Source organism: the organism of the source record quoted next, unplaced genomic scaffold (assembly GCF_019419815.1).
Source record: "Pyrus x bretschneideri cultivar Hongxiangsu unplaced genomic scaffold, Pyrus_bretschneideri_v1 Contig13, whole genome shotgun sequence".
Taxonomy (NCBI): domain Eukaryota; kingdom Viridiplantae; phylum Streptophyta; class Magnoliopsida; order Rosales; family Rosaceae; genus Pyrus; species Pyrus x bretschneideri.
This window is the reverse complement of record NW_025999424.1, coordinates 948,774-970,717: the sequence shown is the minus strand read 5'-3', so window position 1 is coordinate 970,717 and position 21,944 is coordinate 948,774. Positions and strand designations below refer to the sequence as shown.

The 21,944-nt window shown below is 36.4% G+C and overlaps 3 protein-coding genes across 3 annotated transcripts; all 3 read left to right on the top strand.

Annotated features, from left to right (window-relative positions):
* The first annotated feature begins 1,689 nt into the window (after positions 1-1,689).
* LOC103960936 (glucose-6-phosphate 1-dehydrogenase 6, cytoplasmic) lies at positions 1,690-6,455 on the top strand. The gene is made up of 16 exons (XM_048578828.1): positions 1,690-1,869; positions 2,325-2,523; positions 2,727-2,812; positions 2,977-3,043; positions 3,135-3,321; positions 3,495-3,652; positions 3,749-3,817; positions 3,965-4,023; positions 4,218-4,254; positions 4,369-4,440; positions 4,598-4,745; positions 4,910-5,005; positions 5,242-5,312; positions 5,588-5,703; positions 5,827-5,872; positions 5,980-6,455. Exons 2-16 carry the CDS (start codon positions 2,353-2,355, stop codon positions 6,145-6,147), a joined length of 1,551 nt encoding a protein of 516 aa, XP_048434785.1. The 5' UTR covers positions 1,690-1,869; positions 2,325-2,352; the 3' UTR covers positions 6,148-6,455.
* Positions 6,456-11,835: 5,380 nt separating this feature from the next.
* Positions 11,836-12,744, top strand: LOC103960935 (glucose-6-phosphate 1-dehydrogenase, cytoplasmic isoform-like). Its single transcript, XM_009373432.3, has 3 exons — positions 11,836-11,996; positions 12,119-12,164; positions 12,272-12,744. The coding sequence occupies exons 1-3, from the start codon at positions 11,866-11,868 to the stop codon at positions 12,437-12,439; spliced, it is 345 nt and encodes a 114-aa protein (XP_009371707.2). The 5' UTR covers positions 11,836-11,865; the 3' UTR covers positions 12,440-12,744.
* Positions 12,745-15,874: 3,130 nt separating this feature from the next.
* LOC103960937 (F-box protein SKIP14) lies at positions 15,875-19,365 on the top strand. Its single transcript, XM_009373435.3, has 2 exons — positions 15,875-17,326; positions 17,954-19,365. Exons 1-2 carry the CDS (start codon positions 16,385-16,387, stop codon positions 18,506-18,508), a joined length of 1,497 nt encoding a protein of 498 aa, XP_009371710.2. The 5' UTR covers positions 15,875-16,384; the 3' UTR covers positions 18,509-19,365.
* The last annotated feature ends 2,579 nt before the right edge of the window (positions 19,366-21,944 follow it).

Here is a 21,944-nt window from a genome sequence, read left to right as displayed (position 1 = left end):
TAAAAATATTTTCAAACGGGTACTTAATCAGTCACTTGACACTTTCTTATGATTCATGCCCTTTTTTGCCTCTAGAGTTCTTCATATGTAATTGGATAATTCGAATCATTGTTTTATCATACGATTAAAAAAAATCATCGTCACTATTTTACAAAGTTTAAGTTATATCATTTTTTTTAATAAGAAGATTATTAATTTATGTGCTATAATATGCATGATCGATGTAACAATCGTTTTGAGAAACTGAAAAATAGTATTCTTTGTAAGGAGATACAAAGGTACAATACAAATACTTCAAGGTCTCAAATTTTAATCTCACTTATTCGATTTGTTTTATTTTTCATCACTAATAATCCTAATGTATTGAGTAACTCATCTGTTTCTTCTATCATAATCAGTGCTTAAAATGTCACATCCCGGCCCGGGCGAGATCACTTCCCGGGCCCATTCCACCACCATATCACGATATTGTCCGCTTTGGGCCCCGACCACGCCATCACGATTTTGTTTCTGGGAACTCACACGAGAACTTCCCGATGGGTCACCCATCCTGGGAGTGCTCTCGCGCGCTACTCGCTTAACTTCGGAGTTCCTACGGAACCCGAAGCCAGTAAGCTCCCAAAAGGCCTCGTATTAGGTAGGGATGGGAATATACATTTAAGGATCACCCCTGGGCGATGTGGGATGTCACAATCCACCCTCCTTAGGGGCCCAACGTCCTCGTCGGCACACCACGACCAGGGTTAGGCTCTGATACCAAATGTCACATCCCGGCCCGGAGGGGACCACTTCCCAGGCCCACTTAAGGATCACCCTTGGGCGATGTGGGATGTCACATAAAATATCTATATGTAAATTTATAGAAATAATAATAGATAAATTGATATCGGTTGCTTTTGATGAAAATTTGCAATTAGGTGGGCAGATCAACTCAGCTCATCCAAATGTAGTCAAAATTAGAGCAAAATTTATCAAAAGATGTTCAATTCAAAATCTGCAACGAGGAATGGCAAATTTTTGTAGCGAAATCGATAAATATTGTCGAAATTATTGATTTTCTTATATCTTGCTGATATAAAGTAAAGTTTGCATTTCATTTCCTTTCTTATCAATCCTTATTTTTCAGATGTTAACAAAAATAACAATTTCTTGACTTTTTTTAAACATCCTCGCAATTTCTCATTTATATTTGCCTAAACATCTGTGTGTTACTTACCGCCCCATAATTTATTAAGGCACAACGACAAAAATAGAAACATGCAGAGATAGGGATTTGGCTCCCATTCGGATCCAATTCGTGAGGATTATAAAGATTCTTACATCTTATTTGTTCATCATCAATTGTACCGTCAGAACTTAATTAAAAAAAAAAATATTTACAATTACACACAAACAATACCTAACAAAAAATTGCACGATATACGGTGGATATGATCCTCATTCCGAATATAGAAAGTGAGGTGACGTAGAATGAAATAAAAATAGAAAACTAATAAAAAAGACTTAAAAACTTTGAGTTTTAACAATAAAGATAAAATATAAGATAAAGTGAATAATATTAAAATTAACTTTTTAATGTAAAAATTTAATTTTTCGTTAAAATAAATAGTAACGAAAACTTTTCATTAAAGTTACTAAACAGAGAAAGAGAGAAGCAGAAGAAAGAAATCATTTAAAAACGAAACGCTACCAACCACCAACCTCCTCCTCCGTCACTTTCCACTTGCTATTCAACACCCACTTCTGACTCCCTCCTACTTCCCAGTGTTCCCACTCTCTCGCTCTCGCTCTCTCCCTCTCTCTCTCTCTCTCACTGCATCTCAAAATCTCAATTTCTGCGAATTCGATCCGCCTTTGCTCAATAACCAGGTTCGTAATCTCTTATTTTCTTACTTAATTTGCTGAATTTGTAAGCGCTTAAGTAAATTTGATCGCTTTCCGATAGCTCAGATCAAATTTTTTTCCCTTCAAATTTTAATATTTTGTTTTTGATTTTTCAGCTTCATTTTCTAGCATGCAATTCGGTTCTTACAAGCTCGTTGTTTGAAATGTGAATTTTTAGATATAGTTTTTTAAATTAATATTTTGGGGGCCGAAAAAATGGATAATTTTTCTTAATTAATTACAGTTAATCGCAGTTAGTGGAGATTAGTCGCTCCAGTGGAATGTGCTTAATATTCAAATGCTGTATTATTGCGAATATATGCGAATCTCGTTTTGATTCCGGAACAGTGATTTGCCTCATTGACTTATGCTTCAAGCTGCCATTGATCCAATCGAACTAAAAGATTTAAGCTTTTTTTATTTTAGTTTTTGAGAAATAACTTTTGAGCTGCTTATACAGCTTGAGAAATGGGATCGGGATCATGGCACATTGAGAAAAGAGACAGCTTCCGAGTTGAACCCGTTAGAGACATTGATAATGTGCTTGAAAATGGGTCTCTCTCGATTATCGTGCTTGGCGCTTCTGGTGATCTTGCCAAGAAGAAGACTTTTCCGGCACTCTTCAACCTTTATCGGCAGGTATATATTATGTTTTTTGTAGTTGCATGCTTAAATATGATCCATCGTGAACTTATGTGAATCGCAACACTTCCAATACTCTTTCTGGTTACTGTATCCAAGTGTACTTGCACTTAAAATTTGATGGAAAAAAAGTCGGTAGAGTATGCTGTGGAACAATGCAATGCGAGTGTGACGTTACTATTGGGTGTGTTGTTGTCTAGGGATTTCTGCTACCAGAAGAAGTTCACATTTTTGGATATGCAAGGACTAAGATTTCTGATGATGAGCTAAGAAACCGCATACATGGGTGAGCTTTCTTTTCTTTGATCTTTTTCGCAATTCCATTTTCATTCGTACGAGTGGAAATGGTTAAGTTTCCTACAACAATTCATAACTGTACATTTCGTTTAGCTCACTTAAACTAATGCTAGGTTCAATTCTTTTCCTCATCTTTTCTGGACTGCTCTGCAGGTATCTTGTCAGTGACAAAGGAGCTTCGCCCAAGGATGTGGAGGATGTAACCAATTTTTTGCAACTGGTCAGTGCCTTAAGCAACATTTTTGTACAGCTCCATTCATATAATATCATTCTGTAAAGATATTGAATTGCATAATAATTTTCTTTTGTAGATCAAATACGTAAGTGGTTCTTACGATGGTGAGGAAGGATTTCGCCTGCTTGATAAGGAAATTTCAGATAATGAAATCTCAAAGAATAGTGTGGAAGGATCATCCCGCAGGCTCTTTTATCTTGCACTTCCTCCATCAGTATACCCCTCTGTCTGCAGGATGATCAGGCATTATTGCATGAATAGATGTAAGCTTTTCCCAATACTATTTAGTTTTTCACCAACGCTATATCAACCCGGATAATTTCAATTAGCTATTCTTTCTAAGCAGTCATACATGTTGGCATTAAATGGTTCCAGAGTGAAGTTAAATGACAGGTCGATATTAATATTTACAATTGTCTGATTATGATCATATCAGCTGATCTTGGTGGATGGACTCGTATTGTTGTTGAGAAGCCTTTTGGCAAGGATTTGGACTCTGCAGAACAACTCAGTAACCAGATCGGGGAGTTGTTCGAGGAATCACAAATTTACCGTATCGATCACTATTTGGGGAAGGAGTTGGTGCAGAATCTGGTAATATTATAATGTCTGCATATAATTGCTTAGACGTTTCTGGTTATTAATATTAATGAAATATGCTTATATTTTTATTTGTATGTAAATTTGCAGTTAGTACTTCGTTTTGCAAATCGATTCTTTTTGCCCCTTTGGAACCGAGACAACATTGAGAATGTACAGGTGAGAATCCTTGCCTCAGTTGTCAGTACTGATGATTGAATGTCAGTATGACATTGACAATATACAGTACACATGGTACTCCAAGACGTTTAACATGCAGTAAATTTCATCCCCGTCTTTTCTCTTTTAATTATGTTTATTTGGCAGATTGTGTTTAGGGAGGATTTTGGAACTGAAGGTCGAGGTGGATACTTTGATGAATATGGGTATGCTTCCCCAGTTCTATTGCCCCAATTTGTTCTTTAACTAGTACTTTGTATTTTTTGTTAATAGGATCCATATTCACTGCTGTCTGTAGGGAATTATTTTATTAACTACATTGTTTTGAGATCATATGTTGCTATTTGTATCTGGGAATATAATTGGATGCATTGATTAATCAATTTTCTTTTTTGGGCAGAATTATCCGCGATATTATTCAAAATCATCTCTTGCAGGTGAGACCTTTATGCATCAGAATTTTCTTCTTACCTTCCCTCCCGGTGAACCTTCATACCGGGATAAAGGCATTAAAACTTTCACCTGATTTATTCAATCACGTTATTTTGCAGGTTCTATGCTTGGTTGCCATGGAAAAACCTATTTCCCTAAAACCTGAGCACATACGGGATGAGAAAGTAAAGGTGCGTGCATCCCCGATTCATTATGATGATACAGTCTCTATAGTTATCCAAAGGAAAAAACCAATTTGATCCCCAAAGGAATGTTCTTTCATTATATGTTCTCTTAGTTCCAGAATGCCTTTTTGTATCAGTTGATGAATAATGGATGTAAATTTAGGTTCTTCAATCAGTGATGCCAATTAAGGATGATGAAGTTGTTCTTGGACAATATGATGGCTACACAGACGATCCAACTGTTCCTGACCACTCAAACACTCCAACCTTTTCAACCGTGATTCTGCGAATCCACAATGAAAGATGGGAAGGTACGGTAACTTTCACAATTCATTTACATTTTATTTGAACTAATTTTTGCACCTCGCATTTGGGAAGTACTATTGTCTTGGAGGTTCAACTAAAATATAATGGTTTGCTTTTTATATGAATTTATATTATGCACTGAACTTACCATCAATGTGATTTCCTTCAGGTGTTCCTTTTATACTAAAGGCCGGGAAAGCATTGAATTCAAGAAAGGCAGAAATAAGAGTTCAATTTAAGGATGTTCCTGGTGACATATTCAAATGTAAGTCACGGACCTTTATAATTCTGAAGGGCTTAATTTCAACATATTGCTCCATGAATTGTATATCATGTTATTGCTAATTCTGAAGGGTTTCCTGCTATGAATCATTCCTCTAAAAGATAATGATAGTTGATAAGCACGTTGGCTCATTGTCTCAATGTGTTTTAATTTGCTATCTTCTTGTTGGTTGTTTTTATATTCCATATTTTGTTCACCGTTATCTCATTCTTTTTTAGGTAAGAAGCAAGGGAGGAATGAGTTTGTAATACGCTTGCAGCCTTCAGAGGCCATGTACATGAAACTTACGGTAATGTGTTCACTGTCAAGTCCAATGACAGTATGTTTGAGCTGATATCTTCAGATTTCATTTGCATTATCATCTGGCAAAGCTTTCATATAGTACTTTAGTTTCTTGTCAAATTACCAATTCACTTTAGCAAATGGTTAGAATACTTTGTAAGGTCCTCAATCCAAGTAAATAGGAACCCACGCTTTTTGTGTCACATTCATTAAGCAGAGAAGCGCTAGGAGAGTCCGTCGCATTGAGCATGTTCATTTACCAGCTCAATGTCTGTTATGCAGGTGAAGCAGCCTGGACTTGAGATGTCAACTGTCCAAAGTGAATTAGACTTGTCATACGGGCAACGTTATCAAGGGGTAACTATCCCGGAGGCTTATGAACGTCTAATTCTTGACACGTAAGGCACCTACCTTTCTATTTTCAGAATCTTTTATGCTTATGAACGTCTAATTCTTCCTCTCAACTTGAAGGACAACGCCATAAGATAATCAATCATGACAATTGGTATTTGTTTTGACAGAATAAGAGGCGATCAACAACATTTTGTGCGAAGAGACGAGTTGAAGGTAATATCATACACTTTTTCTTTTCCGGTTACAACATCTTACACTTATTTTCTTGGCATGCTGCCATTTTCCCAATTGACTGATTCATTGTGTCAATAAATGATCAGGCGGCGTGGGAAATCTTCACCCCTCTTCTGCACAGGATTGACAATGGTGAGGTAAAGCCGCTTCCATACCAACCAGGCAGTCGGGGTCCTGCAGAAGCAGATGCACTGCTGGAAAAAGTTGGTTACGTACAAACACATGGCTACATATGGATCCCTCCTACCTTGTAGAATGCTCGTCTTTCTAACCAGCCCAGGCGTGCCCTTCTGCAGTGTGCCGGAAAACTGTTGTTTTTACATTGTCAGCTTTTCTAAGCTATGCAACCAGAATAAGAGTGCAGTATGATATGTGTATTCAAAAAACCTAAACGCCGGCGTTTTTACGAGGGTGTGTCGATAGGGGTCACACGAAATGGACTTGTTGAAGAGTGTTTTGTTCCTATTGAAACATGAACAAATGTTGGGAGGGGAGAAACTCTAAACCCGAATGCAGAATCTCGGATGCATAGATAAATAAAAGAGTTGATTGCTGGTCCAAATATTTTTCTTTGTTACGGTTTCCTTAATAACAGAGAGAAAATTTGAGCTCGTTTGAGAATGTTTCTTTAGAAATCACTTCTACTTAAAAATGCTTTTATTACAAGCACATCGTGAAACATTTGAAAGTACATTTTTCAAAAACACTTGTTGAAAACGGTGGAGGATTATCTCCCTTTCTAATCTATTTCTTTCTCTCATCTCATACTTGAATGGTCACGATTAAGTTACATCAACATCTTATATTGATTTTTTATAGAGATAATAAGATAAAAAGCAAAGTCTGAGAGGAGGAGAGGGAACGGGATAGGAATAAGATGAGAGAAAATTGTACTCCGTTGAAAACACTCATAGTTGAGTAACGCTACGTTTACCATCTATTTGCACCATCTCCCTAATAGAGGTAGGGTCCGCCAACTCATGTGAGTCTCATGTCTATTAGTGCTGTGGTACAAATGATAGTACAAATAGATAGTAAGAGTTGCATTTTGCTCATATACCTCTCCATAAAGTCAATTTTTTTTTTGGTCAATATGTCGTCATAAACGCTTTGTATTTTATTATATTAAAATAATTTTAATCATATTAAAGGCACGTTCAAATATACCAACAAAAAATTTCATAGAATTTAATAAAACCCCTAAAAGGTTGTAACAAGGAATTTGAAACCCTCAATCCATGTTAAAAAGGGGCCAACACGGATTTTGAGATTAATATAACTCCTTACTTTTTTTCTTATGGGGCCAAAACGGATTTTGAGATTAATATATTTCCTTACTTTTTTTCTCATGAAACGATAGATTTGTTAAATTAGATGTTAGATTAGGGAGCCGACATGGTTCGAACCCCCGCCATAATGTAAGGGCAAACTCCTCTCCACCATTGTGGTAGATGGCCCCTTGTTGGTATAACTCCTTACTTTGGTCATTCAAATTTTAAATCGATAGAAGTAGTCACTGAGTTTATGCACCATCAATCATTTTGGTCATGCTAGGAAAATTTTTCATTGTTACTCTGAGTTAGAAAAATAGTATAAACTAATAGCAAGGCCATCAAAGAGATTTGTAGGTGTTGAAAAATCTTTGGGATGTCCTAAATTAATTTTATAAAACACGTGGTGCGTCTAAATGGACTCAAATTTTGGCTTATAATGAATCTTGTAAAAGTTATTAAAATCGATTGGAAAACATGGGTAACTCACAGTTTTTGGGAAAAATTGAAATTTTTAGTTTTAGGAAATATCTTGTGTGAGAATTAACGAAAATTTTGCAAGACCTTTGGATGTAATTTTTCCTTTATTAGGTCCCAAAGATATTTTTCATTAATTTTTAAAGTTGAAAATAGAAAAAAAATAATGAAAGCTAATAGTGGAGCCCCCAAAGAGATTTGTAGGTGTTCAAAATATTGGAAATTTCCTAAATTAATTTTAGAAAACATGTGGTGCGAGTAGAATGACTCCAACTTTAGCTTATTGTAAAAGTTCTGAAAATCGATTAGAAAATTGTGGGTAACTCACAGTTTTTGTGTTTTTTAGCTTTAGGAATATTTTGCGTTGGAGTTAAGATCTTGCAAGGCCTTTGGACGTGATCCTACCATTTATTAGGTCTCAGAATCATTTTTATTGATTTTTAAACTTGAAAAATAAAAGAATAGCTTTAAATTTAGATTTTAAATCGTTGATTTCAAGTGTTTAAATATGAATTATAATAGATTTTCTACAGAAAAAACATATTTTGAAAAACATGAATATGATAGTTTTTTGGTCAAATGATTATGATAGTTTGTTATTATGGTAAGAGAAATAAAAGAAAAATTAACAAATATAAAAATATAAAAAAAACTGAAAAATTAACATAAATATGAATTATAATAGAGTCGCTATAAAGCTAGCGACTTGATAGGAAATTAGTTGCTATATTTCTAGCGACTTATATGAAAATTAGTCGCTATAAACATAGCGAATTACTGGGAAATTAGTCGCTATTTTTCTAGCGACTTTTTTCACAAGTAGTTGATCTAAATATAGCGACTTATTTGCCGATTAGTCGCTAGAATTCTAGCAACCATGAATGAAGAGAATCGCTATCAAAGTACCGGTCGTATATATTTTTTTTTATTCTTTTCTACTTTTTTTTTTTTTTCATTGATTTTTTTTTTCTCCCTATGTTACTTTATTTAAAAGAAAACTAATGAAAAGGGTTTGAAAATTTTGAATTTTAATAATTAAGGACAAAATAAATGTTAAAGTGAATAGTACCATAACTGACTTTTTAGTGTAAAAATGTGGTTTTTCGTTAAAGTGAACAATACCGTGTGTTTTTCGTTAAAACTCCCTTATTTAAATTTAAATACCTTTAGATTTAAATTTAGATTTGTATCTTGTTTTCAAATTTTTTGATATGGATTATAAGAAGGGAGTTTTAACGAAATGCTTCCGGTACTGTTTACTTTTAACGAAAAATCACATTTTTACCTTTTTTCTGGCACTATTTACTAAACTTTTATTTGTCATTTTTCATTAAAACTAACGTTTTTTTGAATTTTTTGTTAATTTTCCTTTATAAGATACCATTCTTCATTTCGGCATCTACAAATCTCTTTGGGGCCTTGTGACAACCCGTCCCCAAAATATCAAAAACGTACGCGTGAAAAGACTATTTTGCCCCTAGTTTGATTTCATTACGTTTATTGGTTGTTTTTGTGTTGTGTTGGCATGTTTGGAACCACACACACACTCCCACACCTGTACACCTTTCTGTCCCTTTCCCTGTCTCTGTCCCGAGCCCATTTCCCTTCCCATTCACCATATACGTACGGACACACACCCAAAACCATCAAAACACCCATAGATCGAAGGAACAAAGCACATATTCGAGCTTGTGAGGCTCGTACGAGTCCAACCATACCATTTCCAGGTAAGAACTCCATCGTTTTCACGTCGATTCAACAATGTCCGATTTGAGGTACTATTCATACACACGTGATTTCTCACGTTTTAGGAAATTTTAAGCTTGTAGATAGCTTGGTGAGGTCCCAAGGAGGCTCGGAGTAGTTCGTTTGAAGGAATTGGACGTCGGGATCGTTGGTTTCGAAGTTGGCCGGAGTTGGATCGATTTTGCAGGTGAGATTTCGTGGTTTTTAACCCTTGAAAGTTGTATGAATGTGTTCCTCTAGTCCTAGGCTTCATTTTGGTACCAAAATTATGAAAATTGGATGAAAAACGAAGGAGATATCGAAGTTTAAAGTTTTCGCGATTTTCCGGCGCCGGAGGCTCGCCGGGGAAGAAGACGGAATATTCCGTCAAGTCTGACGGAATATTCCTGACGCCATTGACGGAATCTGTCAAAACTGACGAAATATTCCCTACGGCGTCAGTTGACGCCGTCAGCGTGCCAGGCACGTGCTTGTGCGTGGCCGGCGCGTGGGGGCGCGTGCGGCGGTGAAAAATTATTTTAAAAATTTGGGGATGTTCGTGAGGTTGAGTAGATCACGTTGGTGTATTCATACACCCCATTTGGCAATGTATGAGAAGTTATTTCTAAAGTTTGGTTATGTACTTTAAAATTAACGTTTTTATAGTTTTTTCGCATATAGGTGAGACATATCCCGAGGACGAGCGTGGTCACTCGAGGCAGGGGGGTTACGACCCTTCCACTTACTAGTGAGTGGGCTTTTGGTTTTCCGTATATACCTATATACTTATATTTTCCCAGAAATCGATTTAAATGTTTATTAGTTATATGCCATGCATTATATTATCGTCAATTATCCATCATTAGTTGCATTATTGGGCGTATATATTTTTATACATATGCATATTTGGTGCTGTGGACGCACAGATAAGTGCCAGGTAAGTGTTATTCACGTTTATATTCAGTAGTGATTCGAGATGCTTAGAGAGCTCATAACCTGCACCCCCGGTGTTAGTGCTCCCACCCAGAGTAGGGCACAGTCCTTCACGTGTTGTTCACCTCCCGCACCACACGCTCAGCTTGGATCCAAGTTAGGTGCACAGTCCTGTCGTACAGACCACCTTAGGTGGTTCCGACTCGTAGGTGACCCGCGATTATTCACACAGCCTTCACGTGATCGTAGCACTAGAGCGTTTATACGTATTACACCCAGGCCTGTCGTACAGACCACTATAGGTGGTTCCGACTTGTGGACAGGTTCAGTTATTGTGATTGAGATCTGAGCTCTAGATGCAGCCGTACAGGTCACGTTAGGTGACTCCGGCTGCCAGATTATATGTTATTGATATGATTTATACCTGAGCACTTGCATTTCATTCTGAGGTTCTGACATGGCATATTCTTAAGCATGATTGGCATATCTATATTTATATACATATGTTTATTTTCTGGGAAGTATACAGGTTTTACGGCGAGGGGTTAGAATCTTGTCTTTGAAATGGTTTTCGAAAAGCTTTGTTTTTGCCCACTCACGCTTTTGATTTGCGCCCCTCCAGGTTCTAGCTGTTCAGTTGGTTTGGTGGTTTCCCAGAGGGCTTTCCCGGCATTTCTGACAAACGATCACCAGCGTAGGGCCACCTTCGGGTGTACTGTTGTAGCGTCATTTTAGTTTGGACTGCTTTAGGCTTTCTGCTCTGAACTTGTGCCTCACTTCGCTAGCACTTATTACTTCTACCTGATGTATGCTAGTTTTTATTTATTCGTACTTTTACGTTACTACTTTATTAGCTTCCGCACTGTGCACATGGCTACGTCACTTCCACGTGACGGCCAGCACGCCCTGATCTCGTTCGGGGTGTGTCAGGCCTCGCTATTGTTTATGAAATTGAGAATATTTTGTCATATTAGTTCTTATTTAGGTAAATTTTTGATGAAAATGATAGATGATGGACAAATTTAAAAAACATTTTTAAGGATTTCGAATCTCAAAAATGAGAGTAAAATGTTATGTCAATTTTGACCATTTTTGGCTAAAAGAGAGGGAAGGTCGCTTGGCGAGAGATTTTTCAATATGATCGGAACACGAGATAGTATATCATGTGTCATTATACAAATAATGTGATATGTGTCTTAAAAAGTTAATAACTTAAAAAATAAAAATTTTCATTACTTATATAAAAATATGTGATATACCATTCATATTCCGATCACAATAAAAATTTTATCGTTCTTGGCGTTGGTGAAGGTCAAAGGATTCCAGGTGGTAGTCTTGTCACCCGCCACTCTCTCTCTCTCCCTCCACGCGTCTTTTTCCCAACCTTCCCCGCTCCCCTAATTTTGGCACGCACGCTCTGTTGTTATCTCCCTCTCTGACCCTCACCTTCCAAATTCTGTTACCTCTCTCCAAGTAAATAGGAACCCACACTTTATGTGTCACATTCATTAAGCAGAGAAGCGCTAGGAGAGTCCGTCGTGTTGAGCATGTTCACTTACCAGCTCAATGTCTGTTATGCAGGTGAAGCAGCCTGGACTTGAGATGTCAACTGTCCAAAGTGAATTAGACTTGTCATACGGGCAACGTTATCAAGGGGTAACTATCCCGGAGGCTTATGAACGTCTAATTCTTGACACGTAAGGCACCCACCTTTCTATTTTCAGAATCTTTTATGCTTATGAACGTCTAATTCTTCCTCTCAACTTGAAGGACAATGCCATAAGATAACAATCATGACAATTGGTATTTGTTTTGACAGAATAAGAGGCGATCAACAACATTTTGTGCGAAGAGACGAGTTGAAGGTAATATCATACACTTTTTCTTTTCCGATTACAACATCTTACACTTATTTTCTTGGCATGCTGCCATTTTCTCAACTGACTGATTCATTGTGTCAATAAATGATCAGGCGGCGTGGGAAATCTTCACCCCTCTTCTGCACAGGATTGACAATGGTGAAGTAAAGCCGCTTCCATACCAACCAGGCAGTCGGGGTTCTGCAGAAGCAGATGCACTGCTGGAAAAAGTTGGTTACGTACAAACACATGGCTACATATGGATCCCTCCTACCTTGTAGAATGCTCGTCTTTCTAACCAGCCCAGGCGTGCCCTTCTGCAGTGTGCCGGAAAACTGTTGTTTTTACATTGTCAGCTTTTCTAAGCTATGCAACCAGAATAAGAGTGCAGTATGATATGTGTCTTCAAAAGACCTAAACGCCGGCGTTTTTACGAGGGTGTGTCGATAGGGGTCACACGAAATGGACTTGTTGAAGAGTGTTTTGTTCCTATTAAAACATGAACAAATGTTGGGAGGGGAGAAACTCTAAACTCGAATGCAGAATCTCGGATGCATAGATAAATAAAAGAGTTGATTGCTGGTCCTAATATTTTTCTTTGTTACGGTTTCCTTAATAACAGAAAGAAAATTTGAGCTCGTTTGAGAATGTTTCTTTAGAAATCACTTCTACTTAAAAATGCTTTTATTACAAGCACATCGTGAAACATTTGAAAGTACATTTTTCAAAAACACTTGTTGAAAACGGTGGAGGATTATCTCCCTTTCTAATCTATTTTTCTCTCTCATCTCATACTTGAATGGTCACGATTAAGTTACATTAACATTTTATATTGATTTTTTATAGAGATAATAAGATAAAAAGCAAAGTGTGAGAGGAGGAGAGGGAACAGGATAGGAATAAGATGAGAGAAAATTGTACTCCGTTGAAAACACTCATAGTTGAGTAACGCTACGTTTACCATCTATTTGTACCATCTCCCTAATAGAGGTAGGGTCCGCCAACGCATTTGGGTCTCATCTCTATTAGTGATGTGGTGCAAATGATAGTACAAATAGATAGTAAGAGTTGCATTTTGCTCATAGACCTCTCCAGAAAGTCAAAAAAAAAAAATTTGGTCAAAATGTCGTCATAAACGCTTTGCTTTGTATTTTATTATATTAAAATAATTTTAATCATTTTAAAGGCACGTTCAAATATACCAACAAAAAATTTCATAGAATTTAATAAAACCCCTAAAAGGTTGTAATAAGGAATTTGAAACCCTCAATCCATGTTAAAAAGGGGCCAACACGGATTTTGAGATTAATATAACTCCTTACTTTTTTTCTCATGAAACGATAGATTTGTTAAATTAGATGTTAGATTAGGGAGCCGACATGGTTCGAACCCCCCGCCATAATGTAAGGGCAAACTCCTCTCCACCACTGTGGTAGAGGGCCCCTTGTCGGTATAACTCCTTACTTTGGTCATTTAAATTTTAAATTGATAGAAGTAGTCTCTGAGTTTATGCACCATCAATCATTTTGGTCATGCTAGGAAAAATTTTCGTTGTTACTCTGAGTTAGAAAAATAGTATAAACTAATAGCAAGGCCATCAAAGAGATTTGTAGGTGTTGAAAAATCTTTGGGATGTCCTAAATTAATTTTATAAAACACGTGGTGCGTCTAAATGGACTCAAATTTTGGCTTATAATGAATCTTGTAAAAGTTATTAAAATCGATTGGAAAACATGGGTAACTCACAGTTTTTGGGAAAAATTGAAATTTTTAGTTTTAGGAAATATCTTGTGTGAGAATTAACGAAAATTTTGCAAGACCTTTGGATGTAATTTTTCCTTTATTAGGTCCCAAAGATATTTTTCATTAATTTTTAAAGTTGAAAATAGAAAAAAAAAATAATGAAAGCTAATAGTGGAGCCCCCAAAGAGATTTGTAGGTGTTCAAAATATTGGAAATTTCCTAAATTAATTTTAGAAAACATGTGGTGCGAGTAGAATGACTCCAACTTTAGCTTATTGTAAAAGTTCTGAAAATCGATTAGAAAATTGTGGGTAACTCACAGTTTTTGTGTTTTTTAGCTTTAGGAAATATTTTGCGTTGGAGTTAAGATCTTGCAAGGCCTTTGGACGTGATCCTACCATTTATTAGGTCTCAGAATCATTTTTATTGATTTTTAAACTTGAAAAATAAAATAATAGCTTTAAATTTAGATTTTAAATCGTTGATTTTCAAGTGTTTTAATATGAATTATAATAGATTTTGTACAGAAAAAACATATTTTGAAAAACATGAATATGATAGTTTTTTGGTCAAATAATTATGATAGTTTGTTATTATGGTAAGAGAAATAAAAGAAAAATTAACAAATATAAAAATATAAAAAAAAAAACTGAAAAATTAACATAAATATGAATTATAATAGAGTCGCTATAGTGCGAGCGACTTAGTGGGAAATTGGTTGCTATATTTCTAGCGACTGATATGAAAATAAGTCGCTATAAAGCTAGCGACTTTGTGGGAAATAAGTCGCTATATTTGTAGCGACTTATCTGAAAATTAGTCGCTATAAATTTAGCGACTTTTTGTAGAAATAGTTGATATAAATATAGCGACTTATTTGCTAAGTAGTCGCTAGCATTCGAGCAACCATAAATGAATAGAATCGCTATCAAAGTACCGGTTGTAAATTTTTTTTTATTCTTTTCTACTTTTTTTTTCTCCCTATGTTACTTTATTTAAAAAGAAAACTAATGAAAAGTGTTTGAAAACTTTGAGTTTTAATAATTAAGGACAAAATAAATGGTAAAGTGAATAGTACCATGATTGACTTTTTAGTGTAAAAATGTGATTTTTCGTTAAAGTGAACAGTACCGTGTGCTTTTCGTTAAAACTTCCTTATTTAAATTTAAATACCTTTAGATTTAAATTTAGATTTGTATCTTGTTTTCAAAATTTTTGATATGGATTATAAGAAGGGAGTTTTAACGAAATACTTCCGGTACTGTTCACTTTTAACGAAAAATCACATTTTTACCTTTTTTCTGGCACTATTTACTAAACCTTTATTTGTCATTTTTCATTAAAACTAAAGTTTTTTTGAATTTTTTGTTAATTTTCCTTTATAAGATACCATTCTTCATTTCGGCATCTACAAATCTCTTTGGGGCCTCGCTATTGTTTATGAAATTGAGAATATTTTGTCATATTAGTTTTTATTTAAGTAAATTTTTTATGAAAATAATAAATGATGGACAAACTTAAAAAACATTTTTAACGATTTCGAATCTCAAAAATGAGAGTAAAATGTTATGTCAATTTTGACCATTTTTGGCTAAAAGAGAGGGAAGGTCGCTTGGCGAGAGATTTTTCAATATGATCGGAACACGAGATAGTATATTATGTGTCATTATACAAATGATGTGATATATGTGTTAAAAAGTTAATAACTTAAAAAATAAAAATTTTCATTACTTATATAAAAACATGTGATGTACCGTTCATATTCCGATCACAATGAAAATTTTATCGTTCTTGGCGTTGGTGAAGGTCAAAGGATTCCAGGTGGTAGTCTTGTCACCCGCCACTCTCTCTCTCCCTCCACGCGTCTTTTTCCCAACCTTCACCGCTCCCCTAATTTTGGCACGCACGCTCTGTTGTTATCTCCCTCTCTGACCCTCACCTTCCAAATTCTGTTACCTCTCTCCCTCTCCTTCTCCTCCTCCTCTTTGGTTTTCCTTCTCTCTCTCTCTCTCTCTCTCTCTCTAACTTTTTCTCTCTACCTCTTTCCTCATTGAGTTGGGTGATTGGTGGGTCGGTTGCTTGCATCGCTGGGTCAGACTGTTTTTCCTCTTCCGCATCAGATTCGGTAAATTTCAATCTTTTTCCTAGTCTCCGTATCCGTTTCAATCTTTTCTTTTATCTACTACCCACATTAGGATTTTGCTTCTCTGAATTCCTAATTCCCAATTTCCACTAGGGTTTCTCTGAATTCAGCTTGATTGGTGCTCCTAAGTCGTATAAAATTTGTGAAATTTTTGCTTTTTGTTTGAGAATCGGCCTATTAGGAAGTTGGGTTTTTCACATAATCCAGAAATTCAGGTGCTTTTTGCTTCCTTTCTGTTTTTTTTTGGCCTCCTATCTATGAAATTTTTGCCTCGTGTTAAAGAAGAACCAGGTTTCTTGGTATAAATTTCTGTATATATTCTATCTCTTAGCTGCAAAGGATGGTTTTGAATCTCTCTCGTGGCTCAATCTTGCCGGCTTATCCGTCCTCGGAGCATAGTTTGTGTTCTTCTGTTAAGTACCCTGATGGGTATGTGATGGATCAATTCAAGGAAAAGGATTTGGATGGTATTTGCGATGATCCGTCAAGTTCTTGGAGTTCCAATTTGGATTTGAAGAATACCCATTGTAAGAGTGAATTGGGTGGCTTTTGTGACCGTTCTGCTGATGATATTGTGGATCAATTGCCTGTCGATCCCTTTGGAATGGAGATTAGGTCTACGTTTACGGCGATCGCTGGTTGGTTGCAAGGTTTTGAACCGGATGATGAATCTTGTATTTCTGGGTGGGATGAAGCAAAGGCAAAGGTGGTTGATGGCGGATTGTTTACCGGTCTGAATTGGGTTTGGAATAGCGCTGTGTGGTATCAGCCGGAAGTTTGTGACCTGAAATTTGATGGAGTATCAATCCCATATGATAGCTTTGATGGGTTCGGGATCAGTGATGCAGGTTTTGTATTGGATGACAATGTGGAGGAGTTTCTGAGTTTTAGCTATATGGGGGACTTAGATGTTTTTGATGGAGCTAAGCAACTGCAGGTTGGAACTAAGGAAATACAGGGTTGTAGCATCATGTGTCCTGATAGTGAGGCGAGTGCTCCGCATGATGCTATGTTTTATGCACTGCGTTTTCTTGGTGTTAAGGACCTTCTTTCGGTTGAAAGGGTTTGCAAGTCTTTTCGTAATGCAGTTAGAAGTGACCCTCTTCTATGGAGGAGTATTATCATCGATTGGCCATTGAATGAGCGCATCACCGATGATGTTCTAGTAAAATTAACTACCAGGGCTCAAGGCACACTTCAAACCTTGGGTCTAGTGCATTGCGTAAGGATCACTGACAGTGGGCTGCAGGGTGTGTTTGACAGCAACCCGAGGTTGACAAAGGTGAGTATTTGAACTTTTGTATTTTCGACATTCCTGCTTGTGTTTCTGATTATGATATTGTATAACAGGATACCTCTCTATTGTTCTGTGACATTTAAAAAAAATGCTTTTATGTTGCTTTCCCTTAGAATAAACTGTTCTGAAGTTACATTCCCTATTTGATTTCTGTGAAAACATTTGTTGTGTGTCTCTTACTATAACTTCTCGTTTGCTGTAAGTTATTGAAATTGAACTTTATGAAGTGATTGTAGCTTACAACCCTGTTGAAATTGAACTCTTATTCGTTTATAGCAAGTAGGTTGAAGACTATATCATCCCTGTAATGGTTTTTTAGGGTCTTAATAGTTGGATGTTATATGAATATCAATAGATTTGACAATTTACGCAGCTCTTGATGCTGAACATGATTAGTGTTTTGTTGTAGTTTTTGTTTTTTGATCATTTAGCTGAAATTCCGGCTAATTTTTATTTTGTGAACCTGGTACTGCTGTTTACCGATATTTTGCATCTTGTATTTATCATTTTAAATGTGTGAAATTTAGAGGAGTGTGTTATGCCTATTTTTATGTAGTTTATGTTCTTTCAAATGCATTAAACTTATATACATACACTTTTTTGCCTGTGCAGTTAAGTGTTCCCGGATGTCTTAAAATCAGTGTTGAGTGCATCTTGTTAAACATAAGGACCTTGAAGTCTGCAGGCAACCCTGGAATAAAGCAGTTAAGAATTGCTGGTCTCTCTGGTATAACTGACAAGCAGTTCGAAGAGTTGAAATTCTTGCTTGGTGCAGATAACCACATTCAGCTTAGAGCCCCGAAACCTCGGTTTTTTAAAGGTGGGTTGTTGTATGGCTCTTGTGATGATGATTGTCCCATCGACATCGAAGCATGCCCCAGGTGCCAGAGACTTAGTTTAGTTTATGATTGCCCAGCAAGGAGTTGCCAAGGGAAACAACCTGCTGATCAGACATGTAGGGCTTGCACGCTCTGCATAGCTCGCTGTATTAGTTGCGGGTGCTGCCTTAAAGACTGCGATTATGAGGAGACATTTTGTCTAGACTTGCTTTGCTTGCATTGTTTGGAGAGTCTACTTAACTGTCAAGAGAAGCATGGAGAAAAGGGCGCTCCCAAGTGCGCCATATTCTGTCAGGAGAACAGGTATCAATTTTGCCTTTTTGGCTAAGAGAAAGACATCAGGTATTCATTTGCTGTTGGTTGTGGATCCGAATCTACGAGGTTCGGGTGTTCAAAAGTGGGCAGAAGCTGTTTAGTGCATGCTTTGTTGGGGCAGTAAGGATTTGTATTACCATGAGGAAGCTGCAGCTTGTAAAGCTAGAGATAATCTCCTGGGAAACGAAATTGAAATTTCAAAAAAAAAAAAAATTAGAAAAAAAGAGAAAGAAAAGGGAAAGAAAAAGAAGAGAGTGAAGATTAAACTGTGAGGAGGAGAGGAGGTTACACACGAAAGGTTGATTGATAAAGAAACAGGAGATAACATATAAAAGATCCAGAAGTTTATTTTGAACGTGTTTTAGCTCGTTCTGTGTTTGGTTCCTGTCCTGGAGACTTACCCAAGGGCGATGAAGAAAAGATGTCGGAAAGTTGAAGCAGCGGGTGTTAGTAGCTGTCGATTGTTAGTCGAAGCAGATACCATAGTCAAAGTTGGTGTTAAGTTTTATGGGTGAAGATGAAGAGCAGCAGCCGTACAGGGAGAAGCAGAAAGTCACGGCAGAGCTGGACGGAGTTATGAAATGCTACTACCCGTGCCACCACCTCTGCCGGTAGGATGCTACAGTTGGATGATTGCGAAGGATGTTTGTGCCACGGTTGGTGGAATGCGCAGTACTAATTCAGTTGAAAGCTACAGAAGTACTTTTTTCTCTTCCTCTTTGGGAAGATAATACAGACGCAGTGTTGATCTTATTTCTATGTTGCTAATGTGATTTCTTCTCATTTTATCCTTTTGAGAATTGCTGCTATGCACATTTTCAAGTGCTTGATTTCTGTTGCTAAATTTCCATTACTAGATCTGTTATTGCATACTTCTGTATTTCACACGATACGTTTTGGGTTCAACTCTTAGCGCTAATAAATTACACAATGGACAGGGAAGGTTCAAACGCTTTTGTAAATCTTTCTGACATTTGGAAGGATGGACTGTCATGACAAAGTCTCCAATTGATTATTATTATTATTTTTAAAACTACGACCTGTAATTTTGGCATGTGACATTACGATCAATACTTAAGGTTATGTGTTTTAACTTTTTTTTGTTTTTTTTTTTTTTTTTGGAAAATATGTGTTTTAACTTTTCACTTGACATTGTGTTTTTAGTTCGAATGTCACAATGGGGTCGGTGTTTGACATGAATTTCTACAATTCGGGAACAAAAATGGAGAAATTTTTGCACTTTCTGCTTGATGTAAACTTTCGCATGGAACAGGTTGATGTGTCTCATTTCTCCGAATTATTAATAAAAAACAAATATATGTTATAATTTAAATGAACCTTTCATTAATTCTCCGGAGCTTTTCATTAATTTTTTGTTCGTCGTGATTCTTATGGTTTAATTTTTGTGGGATACTACTGGCTTTAGCTTGGTTGCTTCCCATCCTGGTGACGATGAGAAGATTCGAGAGAAGGGAAATGAGGGGTGTAGGGTTTATGTGATTTTTGTCATAAAACCCTAACTACTTGGGCGAGAGGAAAACTACGAAATGGGCCTGGGCTTTTATTGTTGTTTGGATAACGGGCCTAAACCCATCAACTCATCAATAGATTTATTTGGGGCCCAACATTCTTAATATTATTGGAGATTGTCTTTTATCTGCTTAGCACTCCAAAATTTCCTGCACTTTTTGTATGGGAGTGCCGATAATAGCTGCCTATACACATGGAAAGGAAAAACCTAATTTAACCGAGTTCGATTTAAGAATATTGGATATATGCAAGGGCATTCGTTGTTGGTTCACAGTCTTCGCAAAGACGATAAATGATTTTCGCACACATCTTTTCTTCTTTTTTGCATTTTTTTAATTTGAAATTGAATAAATAAAAGGAAAATCACTTCTCAGAATGAAAAAAAAAAAGACTGACTTGTGGATGAGAGAAAGAAGTGAAACTCCTATCACAGTGATTCAAAGGTAAGAAAATCTCAGTGTTCTATGTAAGTTGTTTGTCATCAATTAAAACCCTAATTAATTAAGTTGTTTTTCCTAATTTTTGCTGTTTGTGTAGATGCATGACCATGGCTTTTCTTAAGAAGAAAAAAATTAAGATATTGTAATTCGGTTCCTTTCTGAATGGAAGTGACATATGAAGGTAGCATGAAATGCTTATGTATTTGCAGAAGATATACACTTTAATATAAAGGATATTGAATCATTGCAGGGTCCACACTTTTTCTCTTTTCTTTTTGTTTATTTATGACATTTAAATTTAATAAATTAAAGAAAAATCAACATAAAAATAACAGTGTTTTATTAATTAGAAAGCCTATGATATTGAAAGAATTTTTAGTGGGAACGGAGCACTGAGGTGGAATATCACGTGTCAATATTGTTGGAATACTTTAAAAAAAAAATTTCCTCCAATTGTATAATAATATGTGATGCTCTGCCGTGTTCCGAGCACGTTAAAAAATCTCTCTATGATATCGGAGTGCATGCGAAATTACAAATGTGTTCATGCTTTTTCCTTTGTTCTTAGGTCAACTTGGAGGGACATTTGTTGTCGTGAAGGTATGTAAAGAAACGTCACACATTGGAAGTTTGCTCAATCTTGCAAGTCCTTATAAGAAGTTTGATTCTTTCCTATGTTGACAATTAGTTTTATGATGAAACTTCAATTTTTTTATTTTTTCAAGCACTTTATAGACTATAAATGTAGATTTCACTTGTCAAACTAAAAATAGGTGCGATCATAAGTAGAACTTGGATTTGGTACTTGTCAAAGGAATTGGATCCTCTCCTGAGCAGGAGATGAGGATCCTCTTGACCCAGTAACATGGGCCGTTGGATTTTGATCCAACGGCTACAATTATTGTAACTTTTAGATGGGCCTCCTGTTTGTAGCCGTTAGATCAAAATCCAATGGCCCGTGTTAGTGAGTCAGGAGGATCGTGATCTCTTGCTCAGGAGAGGATCCAATTACCTTGTCAAACTCAAAATAGGTGTGAAATTATTTGGTGGTCCCCTCTGAGTTTGTACGCTTTCTACTTAAACATTCTTATGTGGGTGTGGGATGTTATAATCACAAAAGTAATAGCCCAAGACATGATTAATAAGGTGATAGTGAGCACTGCAATAATTGGGCGAGCTGCTGCATGCAACTCAACACACACACGTATTTAAAAAGATTTGTTGTTGTGTCAAAATGGAGACCATCGAATTATCATATGCTTTAACCTTTGTGATTATAGCCCAAGACATGATTAATAAGGTGATAGTGAGCGCTGCGATAATTGGGCGAGCTGCTGCATGCAGCTCAACACACACGCATTTAAAAAGATTCGTTGTTGTGTCAAAATGGAGACCATAAATCGAATTATCAACACACACACGCATTTAAAAAGATTCGCTGTTGTGTCAAAATGGAGACCATCGAATTATCAACACTCA

Excerpts from the sequence above, each read along its gene's own strand:
- LOC103960936 (XM_048578828.1), top strand. The coding sequence starts at position 2,353 with ATGGGATCGGGATCATGGCACATTGAGAAAAGAGACAGCTTCCGAGTT. Across the intron at positions 3,322-3,494 it reads GCATTATTGCATGAATAGAT|CTGATCTTGGTGGATGGACT; the intron begins GTAAGCTTTTCC and ends TGATCATATCAG. Across the intron at positions 4,255-4,368 it reads TTCAAAATCATCTCTTGCAG|GTTCTATGCTTGGTTGCCAT; the intron begins GTGAGACCTTTA and ends GTTATTTTGCAG.
- LOC103960935 (XM_009373432.3), top strand. The coding sequence starts at position 11,866 with ATGTCTGTTATGCAGGTGAAGCAGCCTGGACTTGAGATGTCAACTGTC. Across the intron at positions 11,997-12,118 it reads GAACGTCTAATTCTTGACAC|AATAAGAGGCGATCAACAAC; the intron begins GTAAGGCACCCA and ends TTGTTTTGACAG. Across the intron at positions 12,165-12,271 it reads TGCGAAGAGACGAGTTGAAG|GCGGCGTGGGAAATCTTCAC; the intron begins GTAATATCATAC and ends ATAAATGATCAG.
- LOC103960937 (XM_009373435.3), top strand. The coding sequence starts at position 16,385 with ATGGTTTTGAATCTCTCTCGTGGCTCAATCTTGCCGGCTTATCCGTCC. Across the intron at positions 17,327-17,953 it reads GCAACCCGAGGTTGACAAAG|TTAAGTGTTCCCGGATGTCT; the intron begins GTGAGTATTTGA and ends TTGCCTGTGCAG.